We start from the raw sequence: 19645 nt of genomic DNA on the forward strand, positions 1-19645 counted from the left end.
GCACGTTGCCATGGCAACGCGTGACCCCACGGCGTCATTTGACGCCGAAGACAAGGTTAGGAGGGGGTGCAAACAGGGGAGGAGAGCAGGCAGGAGTGGAGCAGGGGGGAAAAGTTTGCGCACCCCTGTAGTAGGGAGTGTATCCGGGGCAGTGTTGTGTATAGGAGGGGTTATGTTGGTATAGAGAAAGTGTGTTGGTATAGAAAGTGGTGTGTAAGTGTATGGGGGTGGTGTTAGTATTGAAAGGGTGTGTCAGTGTATGTGGGGTAGTAGTAATATAGGAGGGGTGTGTTCAGTGTATGGGGCGGTTGTCATGGCAGACCAGGAATTTACACCTTTATACCAGGATCATATCACTGAGCAAAACCAAGAAGTAAAACAAATTGTAATTTATTAAATTGAAACAGACGTACACACATTGAATTACAATAAACAAGAGGAAACACACTTACTGGGGGTCTGGGATACAAAACTAACCTTTCGTAGTTGCAATAGCACAGAAAACAAAGTCTTTACAAAGACTTTTAGATGACCAGGACTAAGCCTGAAAAGTTCTGGAACCGGTATCGGCATGCAGTTCCTTACGCCACCACTCTTTCAACTCTGGAGGTGCTGAAATCCCTAGACCGGGAGCGAGTACCAAACGTCCTGGTACTCTTTTTGGCTTGTAGTTCTAGCCGCGACCGCTACTTCTCTTTTCAGAACTTGGCCCCTTGAAATTTCTGAAGCCGGCTCGCGTCTATTTCTCCCAGAGCATCTTTTGGTCAGTTCAAATTTGCCGCTGTTGTCCTGGCGCTTAGAATCTCCTGACCTGATTGGCTGCTAGGTTTTTAATAGGATTTCAGTCCCATTCACAGAATTCCTCAATTAATCAGAGCGTGAGAATATTTCTACCAGTCTATCAGCGATTTCCTGGCACCCTGAAGTTGGGCGGGCACGGATTTCAATTCTGCAAAGGGGCATGCGCCAACCTGGCACCTCTGCCACTTAGCATATTGAACTCACCCGCTGGTCCAGGCTCCTCCCTTTGTCAAAGAGTGCTGAGAGCCCGAAACATGTTAGGCCACGTCCATAGAAGGACAAGCCGTGCTGAGCCGTGCGGACGCTTCGCGCTGAGCCCCTGCATCCTCAATGAGGATGTCTTTAGAGGGGGCTCACGCGAGCGTCCGCAGGCGTGCTGACGAGTTGGATTTTTCAGCCGACAGCCAAGCTGTTTTTCAGCGCGCTGTCGGCAGAAAACATCCAATCAGCGCGAAGCAGCGTCAACGTCATGGTGCCGTGACGTCGGCGCCGTGACATTGACGTCGGTGCGTCACGGGCGATTGGCCCAGCGACGTCACTGCCCCGCCTCCCTCTGCCTCCCCCTGCCTCCCGATCACGGACGCTGGCTCGCCTACATGGGCATGAAATCGCTCATGCTTGATCAGGTGAGCATCAGCGTCCGCGCGGCTCAGCGCTGCTCCACGTTCTATGGACGCAGCCTTAGAGTACCTCTACAGCGTCATGTGAACTCTGTTTGTCTTGTTCCTCAATAAAGAAGCTTATTTTTATTGCACCTGATTCAGCCACCGACGCATCTTTTTTCAATATGCACCTCACAGCAGTGCACTGCCTGCGCGTCCCCTCCAGGGATACACCCTTCAGTAACAGGGGGCAGTGTTGGTGTAATAGGGGGCAGTGTTGGTATAGGAGCGGGCGGTGTTGGTGTAACAGGGGGCAGTGTTGGTATTGGAGGGGGCGGTGTTGGTGTAGGAAGGGGCGGTGTTAGTGTAACGGGGCGGTGTTGGTGTAACAGAGGGCGGTGTTGGTGTGAAGGCGGTGTTGGTGTAACAGGGGGCGGTATTGATGTAGAAGGGGGCGGTGTTGGTGTAACGGGTCGTGATGGTGTAACAGGGTGCGTGATGGTGTAACAGGGGCCGTGTTGGTGTAAGACGGGGCGGTGTTGGTTTGGAGGGGGATGTGTTGGTGTAACAGGGGCCGTGTTGGTGTAAGAGGGGGCGGTGTTGGTGTAACTTGGCGGTGTTAGTGTAAGAGGGGGCGGTGTTGGTGTAAGGGGGGCGGTGTTGGTGTAAGGGGGGCGGTGATGGTGTAGGAGAGGGCGGTGTTGGTGTAGGAGAGGGCGGCGTTGGTGTAGGAGAGGGCGGCGTTGGTTTAGGAGGGGGCGGCGTTGGTTTAGGAGGGGGCGGCGTTGGTGTAGGAGGGGGCGGCGTTGGTGTAGGAGGGGGCGGCGTTGGTTTAGGAGGGGGCGGCGTTGGTGTAGGAGAGGGCGGCGTTGGTGGTGGAGGGGGCGGTGTTGGTGTAGGAGGGGGCGGTATTGGTGTAGGAGGGAGCGGTATTGGTGTAGGAGGGGACGGTGTTGGTTTAACAAGGGGCTGTATTGGTGTAGGAGTGGGCGGTGTTACAGGGGGCGGTATTGGTGTAGGAGGGGGCGGTGTAACAGGGGGCGGTATTGGTGTAGAAGGGGGCGGTGTAACAGGGGGCGGTGTAACAGGGGGGGTATTGGTGTAGGAGGGGGCGGTGTAACGGGGCGGTATTGGTGTAGGAGGGGGAGGTGTTACAGGGGGCGGTATTGGTGTAAGAGGGGGCGGTGTTACAGGGGGCGGTATTGGTGTAGGAGGGGGCGGTGTTACAGGGGGCGGTATTGGTGTAGGAGGGGGCGGTGTTACAGGGGGCGGTATTGGTGTAGGAGGGGGCGGTGTTACAGGGGCAGTATTGGTGTAGGAGGGGGCGGTGTTACAGGGGGCTTCATTGGTGTAGGAAGGGGCAGTGTAACGGGGCGGTATTGGTGTAGGACGGGGCAGTATTGGTGTTACAGGGGGCGGTATTGGTGTAGGAGGGGGCAGTGTTACAGGGGGCGGTATTGGTGTAGGAGGGGGCGGTGTAACAGGGGGCGGTATTGGTGTAGGAGGGGGCGGTGTTACAGGGGGCGGTATTGGTGTAGGAGGGGGCGGTGTAACAGGGATCGGAATTGGTGTAGGAGGGGGCGGTGTTACAGGGGGCGGTATTGGTGTAGGAGGGGGGCGGTTACAGGGGGCGGTATTGGTGTAGGAGGGGGCGGTGTAACAGGGGGCGGTATTGGTGTAGGAGGGGGGCGGTTACAGGGGGCGGTATTGGTGTAGGAGGGGGCGGTGTAACAGGGGGCGGTATTGGTGTAGGAGGGGGCGGTGTAACAGGGGGCGGTATTGGTGTAGGAGGGGGCGGTGTTACAGGGGGCGGTATTGGTGTAGGAGGGGGCGGTGTTACAGGGGGCGGTATTGGTGTAGGACGGGGCGGTGTTACAGGGGGCGGTATTTGTGTAGGAGGGGGGCGGTATTGGTGTAGGAGGGGGCGGTGTAACAGGGGGCGGTATTGGTGTAGGAGGGGGCGGTATTGGTGTAGGAGGGGGCGGTGTAACAGGGGGCGGTATTGGTGTAGGACGGGGCAGTGTAACAGGGGGCGGTATTGGTGTAGGAGGGGGAGGTGTTACAGGGGGCGGTATTGGTGTAGGAGGGGGCGGTGTTACAGGGGGCGGTATTGGTGTAGGAGGGGGCGGTTTTACAGGGGGCGGTATTGGTGTAGGAGGGGGCGGTGTTAGAGGGGGCGTATTGGTGTAGGATGGGCGTTGTTACAGGGGGCGGTATTGGTGTAGGAGGGGGCGGTGTAACAGGGGGCGGTATTGGTGTAGGAGGGGGCGGTATTACAGGGGGCGGTATTGGTGTAGGAGGGGGCGGTGTTACAGGGGGCTTCATTGGTGTAGGAAGGGGCAGTGTAACGGGGCGGTATTGGTGTAGGACGGGGCAGTATTGGTGTTACAGGGGGCGGTATTGGTGTAGGAGGGGCGGTGTTACAGGGGGCAGTATTGGTGTAGGAGGGGGCGGTGTAACAGGGGGCGGTATTGGTGTAGGAGGGGGCGGTGTTACAGGGGGCGGTATTGGTGTAGGAGGGGGCGGTGTTACAGGGGGCGGTATTGGTGTAGGAGGGGGCGGTGTTACAGGGGGCGGTATTGGTGTAGGAGGGGGCGGTGTTACAGGGGGCGGTATTGGTGTAGGAGGGGGCAGTGTTACAGGGGGCGGTATTGGTGTAGGACGGGGCGGTGTTACAGGGGGCGGTATTGGTGTAGGAGGGGGCGGTGTAACAGGGGGCGGTATTGGTGTAGGAGGGGGCGGTGTAACAGGGGGCGGTATTGGTGTAGGAGGGGGAGGTGTAACAGGGGGCGGTATTGGTGTAGGAGGGGGCGGTGTTACAGGGGGCGGTATTGGTGTAGGAGGGGGCGGTGTTACAGGGGGCGGTATTGGTGTAGGAGGGGGCGGTGTTACAGGGGGCGGTATTGGTGTAGGAGGGGGCAGTGTTACAGGGGGCGGTATTGGTGTAGGAGGGGGCGGTGTTACAGGGGGCGGTATTGGTGTAGGAGGGGGCGGTGTAACAGGGGGCGTATTGGTGTAGGAGGGGCGGTGTTACAGGGGGCGGTATTGGTGTAGGAGGGGCGGTGTTACAGGGGGCGGTATTGGTGTAGGAGGGGGCGGTGTTACAGGGGGCGTATTGGTGTAGGAGGGGGCAGTGTTACTGGGGGCGGTATTGGTGTAGGAGGGGGCGGTGTTACAGGGGGCGGTATTGGTGTAGGAGGGGGCGGTGTTACAGGGGGCGGTATTGGTGTAGGAGGGGGCGGTGTTACAGGGGGCGGTATTGGTGTAGGAGGGGGCAGTGTTACTGGGGGCGGTATTGGTGTAGGAGGGGGCGGTGTTACAGGGGGCGGTATTGGTGTAGGAGGGGGCGGTGTTACAGGGGGCGGTATTGGTGTAGGAGGGGGCGGTGTTACAGGGGGCGGTATTGGTGTAGGAGGGGGCGGTGTTACAGGGGGCGGTATTGGTGTAGGAGGGGGCGGTGTTACAGGGGGCGGTATTGGTGTAGGAGGGGGCGGTGTAACAGGGGGCGGTATTGGTGTAGGAGGGGGAGGTGTTACAGGGGGCGGTATTGGTGTAGGAGGGGGCGGTGTAACAGGGGGCGGTATTGGTGTAGGAGGGGGCGGTGTAACAGGGGGCGGTATTGGTGTAGGAGGGGGCGGTGTTACAGGGGTCGGTATTGGTGTAGGAGGGGGCGGTGTTACAGGGGGCGGTATTGGTGTAGGAGGGGGCGGTGTAACAGGGGTCGGTATTGGTGTAGGAGGGGGCGGTGTAACAGGGGGCGGTATTGGTGCAGGAGGCGGCGGTGTTACAGGGGGCGGTATTGGTGTAGGAGGGGGCGGTGTTACAGGGGGCGGTATTGGTGCAGGAGGGGGCGGTGTTACAGGGGGCGGTATTGGTGTAGGAAGGGGGCGGTGTAACAGGGGGCGATTACAGGGGGCGGTATTGGTGTAGGAGGGGGCGGTGTTACAGGGGGCGATTACAGGGGGCGGTATTGGTGTAGGAGTGGGCGGTGTTACAGGGGGCGGTATTGGTGTAGGAGGGGGCGGTGTTACAGGGGGCGGTATTGGTGTAGGAGGGGGCGGTGTTACAGGGGGCGGTATTGGTGTAACAGGGGGCGGTGTTACAGGGGCCGGTGTTACAGGGGGCGGTATTGGTGTAGGAGTGGGCGGTGTTACAGGGGGCGGTATTGGTGTAGGAGGGGGCGGTGTTACAGGGGGCGGTATTGGTGTAGGAGGGGGCGGTGTTACAGGGGGCGGTATTGGTGTAGGAGTGGGCGGTGTTACAGGGGGCGGTATTGGTGTAGGAGGGGGCGGTGTTACAGGGGGCGGTATTGGTGCAGGAGGCGGCGGTGTTACAGGGGGCGGAATTGGTGCAGGAGGCGGCGGTGTTACAGGGGGCGGTATTGGTGCAGGATGGGGCGGTATTGGTGTAACAGGGGGCAGTGTTGGTGTAGGAGGGGGCGGTGTTACAGGGGGCGATTACAGGGGGCGGTATTGGTGTAGGAGGGGGCGGTGTTACAGGGGGCGGTGTTACAGGGGGCGGTGTTACAGGGGGCGGTATTGGTGCAGGAGGCGGCGGTGTTACAGGGGGCGGAATTGGTGCAGGAGGGGGCGGTGTTACAGGGGGCGGTATTGGTGTAGGAGGGGGCGGTGTTACAGGGGGCGGTATTGGTGTAGGAGGGGGCGGTGTTACAGGGGGCGGTATTGGTGTAGGAGGGGCGGTGTTACAGGGGGCGGTATTGGTGTAGGAGGGGGCGGTGTTACAGGGGGCGGTATTGGTGTAGGAGGGGGCGGTGTTACAGGGGGCGGTATTGGTGTAGGAGGGGGCGGTGTTACAGGGGGCGGAATTGGTGCAGGAGGGGGCGGTGTTACAGGGGGCGGTATTGGTGTAGGAGGGGGCGGTGTTACAGGGGGCGGTATTGGTGTAGGAGGGGGCGGTGTTACAGGGGGCGGTATTGGTGTAGGAGGGGGCGGTGTTACAGGGGGCGGTATTGGTGTAGGAGGGGGCGGTGTTACAGGGGGCGGTATTGGTGTAGGAGGGGGCGGTGTTACAGGGGGCGGTATTGGTGTAGGAGGGGGCGGTGTTACAGGGGGCGGTATTGGTGTAGGAGGGGGCGGTGTTACAGGGGGCGGTATTGGTGTAGGAGGGGGCGGTGTTACAGGGGGCGGTATTGGTGTAGGAGGGGGCGGTGTTACAGGGGGCGGTATTGGTGTAGGAGGGGGCGGTGTTACAGGGGGCGGTATTGGTGTAGGAGGGGGCGGTGTTACAGGGGGCGGTATTGGTGTAGGAGGGGGCGGTGTTACAGGGGGCGGTATTGGTGTAGGAGGGGGCGGTGTTACAGGGGGCGGTATTGGTGTAGGAGGGGGCGGTGTTACAGGGGGCGGTATTGGTGTAGGAGGGGGCGGTGTTACAGGGGGCGGTATTGGTGTAGGAGGGGGCGGTGTTACAGGGGGCGGAATTGGTGTAGGAGGGGGGCGGTTACAGGGGGCGGTATTGGTGTAGGAGGGGGCGGTGTTACAGGGGGCGGTATTGGTGTAGGATGGGGCGGTGTTACAGGGGGCGTATTGGTGTAGGAGGGGGCGGTGTTACAGGGGGCGGTATTGGTGTAGGAGGGGGCGGTGTTACAGGGGGCGGTATTGGTGTAGGAGGGGGCGGTGTAACAGGGGGCGGTATTGGTGTAGGAGGGGGCGGTGTTACAGGGGGCGGTATTGGTGTAGGAGGGGGCGGTGTTACAGGGGGCGGTATTGGTGTAGGAGGGGGCGGTGTTACAGGGGGCGGTATTGGTGTAGGAGGGGGCGGTGTTACAGGGGGCGGTATTGGTGTAGGAGGGGGCGGTGTTACAGGGGGCGGTATTGGTGTAGGAGGGGGCGGTGTTACAGGGGGCGGTATTGGTGTAGGAGGGGGCAGTGTTACAGGGGGCGGTAGTGGTGTAGGAGGGGGCGGTGTTACAGGGGGCGGTATTGGTGTAGGAGGGGGCAGTGTTACAGGGGGCGGTATTGGTGTAGGATGGGGCGGTGTTACAGGGGGCGGTATTGGTGTAGGAGGGGGAGGTGTTACAGGGGGCGGTATTGGTGTAGGATGGGGCAGTATTGGTGTTACAGGGGGCGGTATTGGTGTAGGAGGGGCGGTGTTACAGGGGGCGGTATTGGTGTAGGAGGGGGCGGTGTTACAGGGGGCGGTATTGGTGTAGGAGGGGGCAGTGTTACAGGGGGCGGTATTGGTGTAGGATGGGGCGGTGTTACAGGGGGCGGTATTGGTGTAGGAGGGGGCAGTGTTACAGGGGGCGGTATTGGTGTAGGAGGGGGCAGTGTTACAGGGGGCGGTATTGGTGTAGGAGGGGGGCGGTTACAGGGGGCGGTATTGGTGTAGGAGGGGGCGGTGTTACTGGGGGCGGTATTGGTGTAGGAGGGGGCGGTGTTACAGGGGGCGGTATTGGTGTAGGAGGGGGGCGGTTACAGGGGGCGGTATTGGTGTAGGAGGGGGCGGTGTTACAGGGGGCGGTATTGGTGTAGGAGGGGGGCGGTTACAGTGGCTGTGTTGGTGTAGGAAGGGGCGGTATTGGTGTAGGAGGGGGCGGTATTGGTGTTACAGGGGGCGGTATTGGTGTAGGAGGGGGCGGTATTGGTGTTACAGGGGGCGGTATTGGTGTAGGAAGTGGCGGTATTGGTGTTACAGGGGGCGGTATTGGTGTACCAGGGGGTGGTATAGGTGTAACAGGGGGCGGTATTGGTGTAGGAGGGGGCGGTGTTACAGGGGGCGGTATTGGTGTAGGAGGGGGCGGTGTTACAGGGGGCGTATTGGTGTAGGAGTGGGCGGTGTTACAGGGGGCGTATTGGTGTAGGAGGGGGCGGTGTTACAGGGGGCGGTATTGGTGTAGGAGGGGGCGGTGTTACAGGGGGCGGTATTGGTGTAGGAGGGGGCGGTGTTACAGGGGGCGGTATTGGTGTAGGAGGGGGCAGTGTTACAGGGGGCGGTAGTGGTGTAGGAGGGGGCGGTGTTACAGGGGGCGGTATTGGTGTAGGAGGGGGCGGTGTTACAGGGGGCGGTATTGGTGTAGGAGGGGGCAGTGTTACAGGGGGCGGTAGTGGTGTAGGAGGGGGCGGTTACAGGGGGCGGTATTGGTGTAGGAGGGGGCGGTGTTACAGGGGGCGGTATTGGTGTAGGAGGGGGCGGTGTTACAGGGGGCGGTATTGGTGTAGGAGGGGGCAGTGTTACAGGGGGCGGTATTGGTGTAGGAGGGGGCAGTGTTACAGGGGGCGGTATTGGTGTAGGAGGGGGGCGGTTACAGGGGGCGGTATTGGTGTAGGAGGGGGCGGTGTTACTGGGGGCGGTATTGGTGTAGGAGGGGGCGGTGTTACAGGGGGCGGTATTGGTGTAGGAGGGGGGCGGTTACAGGGGGCGGTATTGGTGTAGGAGGGGGCGGTGTTACAGGGGGCGGTATTGGTGTAGGAGGGGGGCGGTTACAGGGGGCGGTATTGGTGTAGGAGGGGGCGATGTTACAGGGGGCGGTATTGGTGTAGGAGGGGGGCGGTTACAGGGGGCGGTGTTGGTGTAGGAAGGGGCGGTATTGGTGTAGGAGGGGGCGGTATTGGTGTTACAGGGGGCGGTATTGGTGTAGGAGGGGGCGGTATTGGTGTTACAGGGGGCGGTATTGGTGTAGGAAGTGGCGGTATTGGTGTTACAGGGGGCGGTATTGGTGTACCAGGGGGTGGTATTGGTGTAACAGGGGGCGGTATTGGTGTAGGAAGGGGCAGGAAGGGGCGGTATTGGTGTAACAGGGGGCGGTATTGGTGTTACAGGGGGCGGTATTGGTGTAGGAAGGGGCGGTGTTGGTGTAGGAAGGGGCGGTGTTGTGTTACAGGGGGCGGTGTTACAGGGGGCGGTGTTGTGTTACAGGGGGCGGTGTTACAGGGGGCGGTGTTGTGTTACAGGGGGCGGTATTGTGTTACAGGGGGCGGTGTTACAGGGGGCGGTGTTACAGGGGGCGGTGTTGTGTTACAGGGGGCGGTATTGGTGTAGGAGGGGGCGGTGTTGGTGTTACAGGGGGCGGGGCTCTCTCCCTCGCCCTGTTGTTGTGTGTGTCCTATGTCTCGGTCTCATCATGGCCGCCGTGATGTCCCCGCCGAGGCCCCTGTGCGACAGTGATCCGGCCACCCCCAGGCCGCCCTCAGTGAAGGTGCGTGTCCGTGTCCTGTCTCGTGTGTCGGGCTGCCTGTCTCTGTACTAGGCACTGGGAAGCCCTCCATATACAGTGGCCATTTGTTGCTGCCAGGGTCGCCCCATATCTATATACTCTCCAGCTGCCTGCTCCTCATATCCACAGAGCATCGTCAGTGTAACCGGTATAAAGTCACCTGCCCCTTCAATGAGTGTTTGAATTACATATGCTGTTTTGGTCCTAGGCTGCGGTGATTATTATCTCTGCATCCATTCAGTGTCAGGCTATTTACTCATTAGTGATGTTTCAATGACCCCACAACCATCCTGTGTCACTGTCTGTCCTCATACACAACAGGTATATTATTAGCCCCCATTGCCCGTTCCCTTTTCGTGCAGTGGACATTACAATGTTACCAGACTATTTGCCTCCTGCATTAGCGATCACCATGACCTCTTCTTTTAACCCATAGGGTACCTGCCCTCCATTGGGAATCAGATTCCCCCCCACAGAATAATCATTGACAATCTGCATAACTGTCCCTCTTACTGTGTCAGACTGACTACCCCTTTTCTTTCCATAGGATTAAACCAGTCCTCCCCAATCCTTACATGTTATAGCCTATGTACAGTACATTACCTTTCCAGCGTTGTACCCTGCCTTCCACATTGCACCATCCCGACTCTTGCGTTCTGCTCAAGGATGTCTTCTCTCTACCCCCTTTGTATCTAAAGCCCTCTCCTGTCTTAAACCTTTCTCACTGACTGCCCCACACCTCTGGAATGCCCTTCCCCTCAATACCCGACTAGCAACCTCTCTATCCACATTTAAGACCCAACTTAAGGCCACGCATATAGTGCCCGCGACGGGTGATGTGACCTGTCGCCGCAAGCGAAAGTTATATTTCGCTTTGCGGCGGGCTTCCGAGCATTTGATTTGTTCAGGGGCTGTCACATGAGGCGACAGCCCTTGAAAAATCAAATATTCCCGGCTTCCAAAGTCCGCGACGCAACATCGCTCCGTTGCATTGCCGCTGTCGCGTTTACTATAAGCGCACGCGGTGGCGGCAATGTATTTGTTTTTGGGCGGCGTTACGGGCACTATTCGCGTGGCCTAAGACACACTTGCTTAAAGAAGCATATGAGTAGCACCGTGGCTAATACTATACACGATACATAAAGCTTGGCCCCCTGCAGATGCACTTACCAGAATTCCCTCTTACTGTCTCTGTACGTTCTCCCCACCAATTAGACTGTAAGCTCCCCGGAGCAGGGACTCCTCTTCCGAAATGTTACTTTTATGTCTGAAGCACTTATTCCCATGATCTGTTATTTGTATTATTTGTTATTTATACGATTATCACGTGTAGTACTAATGTGAAGCGCTATCTAATGGCGCAATATAGACATACATACATCACACCCAGCCCCTTATTAAATCCTTATTTCTATGTTCCATATTGCATATGCATGTCCTTGCTTGTCCTGCATGACTTTTTGTGATTTGCTTTATGATTACTTTGTAATTTTCTTGGTATTTATTTTTTGTTATTTAATATATATAAAATACAGGTGTTTTATTTTACCTCTTGTTCTCCTGTTGTCTTTAGGAAGATAACTCAAACGATGGTAGAGACCCAGAAGATATCTCTAACGATGGGAGCCAGCCACCCAAACGTAGGCGCACAACGTCAGGAGAAAGCTCTCCAAGTTGTGAGAATTCCAACCAAGACTTTGGGTATTTCCATTCAATTCCTTTAGCTGTTTTCTTTTGTATTCACCTACATCTTTAAAAATATAGTATTTCTTTAAACCTGCAATCCCTTTTTGATGTAAAAATACTACGATCTTTCCTCCAAGAGCACTTCCGTTTTCCAATAATGACAATATTATTGAAATGAACATTCTTTGCTGGCACCTACAAAAATTTCGCTTTCCACAAATCGCTTTCATGGTGACGAAAGTTTGTAATGGAAGTGATGTCAGTGTTGGCAGAAGAGGCCGTTGGCGCGCATGCTCAGAAGCGGCTGTCGCTCACGCATGTGCAGAAGCTTTCGGCGCTTTTTGTATATGCGCAGAAGCAGCCGGTACCATTCCCACATGCCGCGCATGCGCAGAAAAATCCGTGGGATCTCGCGCATGCGCAGAGGCACAAACGCACGTACAGAGGCAGGCAGCCAGGAAAACACACACACAGACGCACACAATGAATGGCCTACAACTTTAAGTAGAACAGTAATTGTGACTATAAATCTGATATACAGAAAAAAAAATTACAATGAAGAAATATGTTGCACACAGAAAATATATATATTTTTTTAAAAGGGTGTGTGGCGAGCACGTATGTTCTAAGTTAAACTTCTTTGAGTTTTGTCACTGAAATTGTATTTTGATGTTTTTGACTGAATGAAAGACTTATGAGCGTATATGTACAATTTCAGTGACACAACAGAAAGAAGTTAAACTTGAAATGCGCGTGCTCGCCACAGGTACCCTTTTTTTCTGGGTATCTCCTTTATTTGCATAAGATATTGTCGGCGTCATGTTAAGGCATGAGTAGCAAGCATATACGGCTGCGGCCCCGCTGGCTCTGAGCATGCGGTGCTTGCCGCTTTGTTACATAAATGTATATAGGCAAGTCCCCGCTCATGCGGTGCGTGCGGGCATGCACGCGCACTCAAGCTTGGAGCTTGAGTAAACAAAAAAATTTAACTTTCCAGCGTGTTCAACTTGCCCGTAACGCCCCCCCCTTTCCGCGTACTCTTGCGAAATAGCAAGGACACCCGGTGCTCATGCTTGGAGAGCTGGTGACGTCACTGCTCTCAAGCATGAGCGCGGTCAGCGCTGCAGGGCCGCAGCCTAAGTATTCTAAAATGTGTGAGCCTCGTCACGGAGTTGGCAGGAATTATTGCCTTGCCGTCAGCAATTTCCTGAGCTTCTGGAAATAAGAATGTACATTTCCTGAGAACTTGAAATCCCTGAGGTAGAAACGAAGCTGTTTCAGGAGGCCCCCCTATTTCACCACTTTGTTACATACCTATGCGGAACTGCCGACTAACTTGTCAGGCACCAATCGCTGCCCTGAAGAGCATCCAAGCTATTTTCTTCGTTCCTGATGTTATGAATGCATTACAGACTCCTCTGGCAGCGAAGGGGTTTTGCACTTAACTCCCTAACCCTCTTATCTAAAATATGTAAATATTTTAAGGTTTTTCATGAGCTACTGGCCACATGTGAGCCTCACAATCTCATTCACAAGGCCCTTCTGGCAGAGTTTTCACCTTCTCTGATGATGGAAATAACTTGTGCTTAGTGCCATTTGCCCACCCCATTGCAACTCCACTCATTTCTCCCCTGCTGACTCCTAGTTGTTGGCGACTCCTTATTTACAGACCTGGGAGGAAGCATGGTGGCACTTCTAGGTAGGACAGTCACTGGAAAGATGAGATGGATGCTAGTGGAATTAAACTTGGGGTGCTGGAAAGAAAGGAGGCTGTGCTCAACAATCTTAAAATGAACGGTAATAGGTTTAACCACTGAAAAGGCAGCAATGCTACCACTAGATCAACGTGTTGTTGTTCCCAAACACAGCCTGTCTAAATAATGTGTTTTTCTGAATAACTTACTACCAATTCTTCCCACTCAGATCCAGCTACTTCCTAGCAGAAAATCTGATTGAATACAAATGGCCCCCGGATGAAGCTGGAGAGTACTACATGCTCCAAGAGCAAGTCAGTGAATACTTGGGTGTCACCTCATTTAAGCGCAAATATCCAGGTAATAGTAGGTTTTGTAATGGGAAGAAACTACTGTATAGGCCTATATCCATTTCCATCATGGCCATGGTTTTTCCGAAGACACAGTAGAGAGCGCAAGGCAGTCCTTGGATAATGAATGTGTTGTGGGAGAAAAACCTTCAGTGGTATTCATTATTGGCAACAAATAAAGAAATCAAATTATGAATTTTTCATCTACAGACCTACCCCTTAATCCTTGGACCTTTTATGAGTTGTACCATTAAGATTTAGCCTAGGAAGGATACAGGTGCGCCGACGAGTGCTCTAAAACTTGCCTTAAACTTGCTTTGGAAAATCTGGGGCTATCACCAACAAGATCCAGGTACATGCTGGGTACATGCTGCAACATTTCAGTGACATTTCTGCAGAGACTAATGGCCCATCGGATTAACACAGCAGGGGTCCCTGGCAGTCCCGTTCAGTTTGAATGGGACTGCCAGGGACCCCCCGCTGTTAATCCGATGGGCCATTAGTCTGTCTGCAGAAATGTCACTGAAATGTTGCAGCATGTACCTGGGTCTTGTTGGTGATTGCCCCAGATTTGTTTTAGAATACTCGTAGGCACTACAGTAAGTTGACTAACCATCTCCTCATGGCGGGGAAGAGACCTCTCTCTTTTATCTTTATTATATTCTCCCCCTCTTCCCCCCTCCAGATTAGAGGCAATTATGAAATTGGAGCTCACTTTGGAAGTGCATACCTCAGAGCAGGGTCTCATTTCTGTTTAAATTGTAATCCTGAGGTATGCACCTATGATTGTCAAGACATTACCTCCTAAATAATTTTTCTTTTAATATTTATAAAGCAGACCACCTTGGTGGGATCGAAGTCAATTAAAAAAATAAAAATAAAGGTGTAGTTAAGAATCTGCTCAGAAACAGCAATTATTTTATTCATACAATTTGTCAATAAACATTCTCTGTAATGTGGCTCTTATTTATGTTTTTATACGTAACGTTAGCAGGCTAGTTCTATACAGTTAGGTTGTGTTTTTGGGAATAAGAAAAATAGTGCTCATTTTCTCCTGAGGAAAAGAATAGGTTTTGCTACACAATGACTACGCCTACAATATGATTGCTAACGAGAAATAGAAAACATTTATAGTTTGAATATGTAGTAGTATTTTCCTCTGTTTTTTTTTTTGGGGGGGGGAGGGGGTGGGGGGAGGGGGGGAGGGGGTGGGGGGAGGGGAGGTGGGGGGTGGGGGGAGGGGAGGTGGGGGGTGGGGGGAGGGGAGGTGGGGGGAGGGGGGGAGAGGGGAGGTGGGGGGTGGGGGGAGGGGAGGTGGGGGGAGGGGGGAGGGGGGAGGGGAGGTGGTGGGAGGGGAGGTGGGGGGAGGGGAGGTGGGGGGTGGGGGGAGGGGAGGTGGGAGGTGGGGGGTGGGGGGAGGTGGGGGGTGGGGGGAGGTGGGGGGAGGGGAGGTGGGGGGAGGGGGGAGGGGAAGTGGACATCCTAAAGCAATTTAATAATATATTTTTCTCTTTATAGATTTAGAACGAAGAGATCTGTCCCACAAGGAGAAACTGTATCTAAGGGAGCTAAATGTCATTACAGAAACCCAGTGTACTTTAGGTAATTATAACATTTTTCTTATTGTTATTTTCTGCCCACTGTACTACGTCTCCGTGTTTCCATATAGCTTCAGCACAGGTGACTCAATCAGTCCCTGCTTCAGCACAGGTGGCACAATTGGTGGCTCAGTCTTTGACTGAGCCACTTGTGCTGAAGCTGGGATATCCTTAAAGCCTGACCTGTTTGGGGGGGGTCTTGAGAACTGGAGTTGAAAACCACTGATATAGTGTGAAATGCAGAGACCTGTGCTGATAAAACTAAAAAGGTGCAGTTGACAATTCTTTGAAGAATAGGGATAACTGGGTGCCAAGCTATTAGGATGTGGTCTAGTCAGAAGTACCAAAAAAGAAATATAGCAGAACGAACACATTTTTTTCCTTCAGTGAAGAATAATATTACTTTGTGTATATATAACCTTAATTATTAAGTGACTCAAAAGAGTGTTCTTCACAGATGAAATGATAGCAAATAGAGCTTTTGAAATCTCACCGGTTTCATCCCAGCACACTGGAGCTGGCTGGCAAAGTTTGGGCCAACAAAAATGTCAATGAAATAAGGGACAATCCCATCTATACGGGACGTCTGGCAACCCGTGGGGGGGCTCTGGAGATGGGAGCACTGTGGCACTCTGGTTTGCAAAATGAGGCTACCCGCTTTAAATAGAACACCCAATCTAATTGCATGCATGCCCATTTTGAATAGCAATTGCCTCCTAAGATTTGATTTTGGTGCTTTGTTGGACTGTTGATACATAAATTGGATATTGGAACATGGTAATAACTATACTAAGTCAGAGGAAGGTGCAGGAAATTGTTATTTTTCATTTTAATGTTTTAAATGATTTTCTTTTGCCATGTTCCAAGGTTTGACTGCTTTACGAAGTGATGAAGTGATTGACCTTATGATGAAGGAGTACCCCGCCAAGCACGCCGAGTACTCTGTCATACTGCAGGAGAAAGAGCGTCAACGCATAACTGAACATTACAAAGAATACTCGGTATGTCATGGCAGAGCATAGAAAATAATGGGACAGTGCACACAGGCAAATGCTTTTGATAAAGGTCTTGTTTAGGTTTAACAAGGAAAGTTCAAATAATATGTAAATTGCCAGATACATGTGGGTTTTGTCTGGGTTATTTTTATAACTAATGATGCATGCTCATTAAACTATTAGCATGTTATTTTGAAACAGGCAAAAATGGAAACCATTTTAAAGTGGCATTGCCCTCCTCCTTTTTTAACGTTGGGCATCCTGGTATTACTCCTGATATACTTGGCTCTGAGGACCCCAAGATTCCAGAGAAATTCACTTGTTTAAAAAAAAAATGTACTTGCCTGTAAACGTACAAATAAATTACAGCGGTAGTCATCCAATCGAAGCTGTAATCCAATCGAATATTGTGGCTTCCGATTGGCCCACCTGAGTAAATCTGACTTGGTGGCCATTTTGATTTCCTGAAAGGGAACAAGATTACCGGCATATTAAAAGATTTCTGGAGCTGTGGGATGCCTGGAGATAACAGTAGCATGGTTTAGCTCTCGGGACCCTATGCTTCAGGTACCTTGCACTTATGAAAAATAGAATTGTCAATATCTCTCTTGCAATACTGCTTTGGTCGAAGGCTCGTTTGGAGCTCACACTTCAGTCATTTCATAAAAACTTTTTAAAATATCCAAATTGAGAGGCATTGCAAAAAATGTATGTATAATAACACCTCTCCAAAACAAAATAAACTGAGACCATTTCACAATGAAGTATAATATCATGATGAATAAAGCAAAGAAAAGACAATCTGAACAAAATAGGAATGGACTTTTTTTTTTTTTTTTTTTTAACTGTTCCTGCCTAAAGAGTAAATATTAAAGGCATCTTTGCTGAGACCTCCGCAGCAGGTGATCAGTGAAAGCATTGGCTTATAAATGCCATTTATTTTGTTTCATATAGTGCTTTTATCCCAATGGGACACAAAGTGCTTCACAATTACAGTATAGTGCACGGTACGCAGCACATAGGAATTTCAGATGGCGTCCCTATCCAGATACACTTGCAATCTATGTACAGTACAGGGAGATAGTAACTTGCCCAAGGTCATAAGTAGCTGACACGGGATTATGAGCCAGGCTCCCCTACTTCACTCAATGTCCTTGTCTTTAGAGTCCGTGCCTTTACTCACTGAGCCACTCCTTCGTCCTGTCCCGCTCATGTTGTCAATGACCTATAACATGTCAGTACATGTATGTCAAGAGAGAGTTTTGCAAAGGTTCGCAGTCCACCAAGCATTATTCTTCTCGTATATTTCGTATCATAGAAGTCCTGGTTTTTTTCTTAAGTGTGCATGAGATCTCCAAAAAAGAAATATAAAAAGAAAATGATGTGTGAATAGTTTGGCGTTGTATGAGTTCCTGTTTTTTTGTTGGAGGAATTGCACATATTGGCGTTACAGTAAAGTGAAAGCATTCAGCCTGGTAATGTGTACTCTACAATTCTTAATGGTTTAAAAAAAAAAAATGAGATTAGTGGTCAAGTATAAGAATCACAGCACAAACTGTTTTTACACCAATATTTTTCCATAACAGATAACTACTGGAGAGATTCAGAATGAAGTATGTGATCAGGATGAAACAGGGAAAGTAAACACGGTTCTACTGAAAAATTTATTCTTTTATTTTTTGGACTGAGTAAGTGGCACTGAACCTTTAACGAGATGATGTCTGTTTTTCAGCAAATGCAGCAACAAAACACGCAGAAGGTTGAACCAAGCAAAGTCCCAGAGTACATTAAGAAGGCTGCCAAGAAAGCAGCAGAGTTCAACAGTAACTTAAACCGCGAGAGAATGGAGGAGAGAAGAGCCTATTTCGATTTACAAACACACGTAAGATGAAATCATGGCTTCCCCGGTCCTTTAAGAAAAAAAAAAAATTTTATTTGGACAGAAGTGGTCAAGACAGTGACATTTACTCAAAGTGGGTTCTCCCTCCTGCAGAATACTGCTCCACCGAAAAGTTATGTATAGGGCTTGTATGCATGTATATGGGCTCTAATTGTGCTAGCAAATAGGTTGTTCCAGACTGTAGATATGGTATTTAAAGGGCCCTGTAGTAGAGGCAGGAAATATGTTACTGTTGACTGTTCAAACTGTGTCTCACACTCGAGGAGCTTACAATCTAATTTTTGATGTCTCCATCTTTTGAAGGCCTATATTTACGAATCAGAGCTATGCCATAAGCCTCCTTCCTGCGCTGGAACACACCTTACGGCCTATTCAAGTCAATAGGCCGTAAGGGGGTCTTTCGATGCCGGTGGGGATCTAATGGCATAGCACCACGTAGTAAATATGGACCACAGTGATTTTTACTCGTGAATATTACAGGGCACTGCCTTTCCCCATTGGCTCCTTATTCCCGTATTCCTCGCCTGACCGTCGGATGTGAAATGTCATGTCTAATAGACCTTTCCCACTTCTCCCTTCTTGGGCATTTGTTTGGTTAAATGTCTTCCTGGTATTTTCGAGTCTTTGTCACGATATCAAAGGCTGTCCTACAAAGTGATTTTATTTATTGTGTGGTTATGTTCCGATGTCTCACATAAATGACACATACCTTCTTCCATATAAAATATAGCACAGATTAGATATACTAGAGAGCTTAATTGAGTACACTGCAAATACACAGAATTCTGGATGTCGGGCACACAGCTGTGCATGTAATGTGTCACTTTCAGCATGTTTATCCCTGCTGTTAAAAACAAAGCACAAAAACCCCCATGGATTTTGAACAATATCACTTTGGGCCGTCGTGATCTTCCAACGTAATTTTTATGTTAAAACTACCATATCGATGAAGCCAGTCCTGTGGTTTTATTTTTTTTCCCCCTGCTTTTTTTTTTTTTTTTTTGTCCTTATAGAATTCTAGGATTCTTTGCTCTTCCTACTAAAGAAATATAAAATAAAAACCGTATTTGCACTGGTGCCACTTTGAATGTAAACCTTTTCTTCTTTTTTTTTTTTTCATATTTGCAGCCGTTTTGGTTCCATCAAAGAACTCTTTCACATGTTGAGGATCACATGATGGAAACTAAACTGCTGTCTTACAATGAGAATCGCTCATTCCATATTGTACGACCCCTTATTCAATATGCTGTGGATCTCCGAGTGAGGAGTTCACTTTTGTTCCAATGAACGGGACCAAATATTCTAAAACAGAGAAGCTGCTTCCCTGCATACCAAATAAGGGACCATGATGGATATCATCTCAATGCCAAATGAGACCTTGCTTGTAATGTAATGAGAAACCAGTTACATCATTATTGTTTATTGAAAACACCGTTTTTACCAGCGTATACATTTTTCATACTTTTCTGGAAAATCATTGTGGCAGTGACCTGCGATTTGTTTTCATTACTCGGTATCCATTTCTAAGAGAGACCTTGAGGAAGCATAGAGCACTTTTGGTCTCTAGGGACAGTTGACCCATAATATTGAAAGTATTTGTTATTGCCGTCACAAATATGTAGGGGGTAATCCTGTAGAAGTCAAAGCGGGCATTCAGGAGGTTTTCGGCCAAAAATTCCCCATGGGGATTTTCATCTGAAACCGGTCAGAACTAGTGCTTTGGTGTATATAGAGTAAGGTCCATTGCAGTGTGATGAAAGGGTGTTAAGGAATTCAAAAATATTCTGTGGGTATGCATAACGTGACCCACTTTAGCACAGCTGTACGGTTTTAACTGGTTGTTTTT

At 51.4% G+C, this 19645-nt stretch overlaps 1 protein-coding gene across 5 annotated transcripts in view; it reads left to right on the forward strand.

The window, feature by feature from the left end:
* Nucleotides 1–9405: 9405 nt before the first annotated feature.
* PHF10 (PHD finger protein 10) overlaps nt 9406–19645 on the forward strand; it is a 29223-nt gene continuing 18983 nt past the window's right edge. For 3 of the 5 annotated variants that reach the window (XR_012801065.1, XM_075597042.1, XM_075597043.1), the window contains exons 1-7: nt 9406–9558; nt 11150–11277; nt 13186–13316; nt 14825–14908; nt 15772–15905; nt 17486–17539; nt 17632–17781. Coding sequence is in view for 4 of the 5 variants with exons in the window: in XM_075597042.1 (XP_075453157.1) it covers nt 9484–9558; nt 11150–11277; nt 13186–13316; nt 14825–14908; nt 15772–15905; nt 17486–17539; nt 17632–17781 (756 nt within the window). In the remaining variant the exon portion in view is untranslated. The remainder of the gene's footprint in view (nt 9559–11149; nt 11278–13185; nt 13317–14824; nt 14909–15771; nt 15906–17485; nt 17540–17631; nt 17782–19645) is intronic. The other 2 variants (XM_075597044.1, XM_075597045.1) reach the window with 1 other exon arrangement.

The sequence above is a fragment of the Ascaphus truei genome, chromosome 4, assembly GCF_040206685.1.
Source record: "Ascaphus truei isolate aAscTru1 chromosome 4, aAscTru1.hap1, whole genome shotgun sequence".
NCBI lineage: Eukaryota > Metazoa > Chordata > Amphibia > Anura > Ascaphidae > Ascaphus > Ascaphus truei.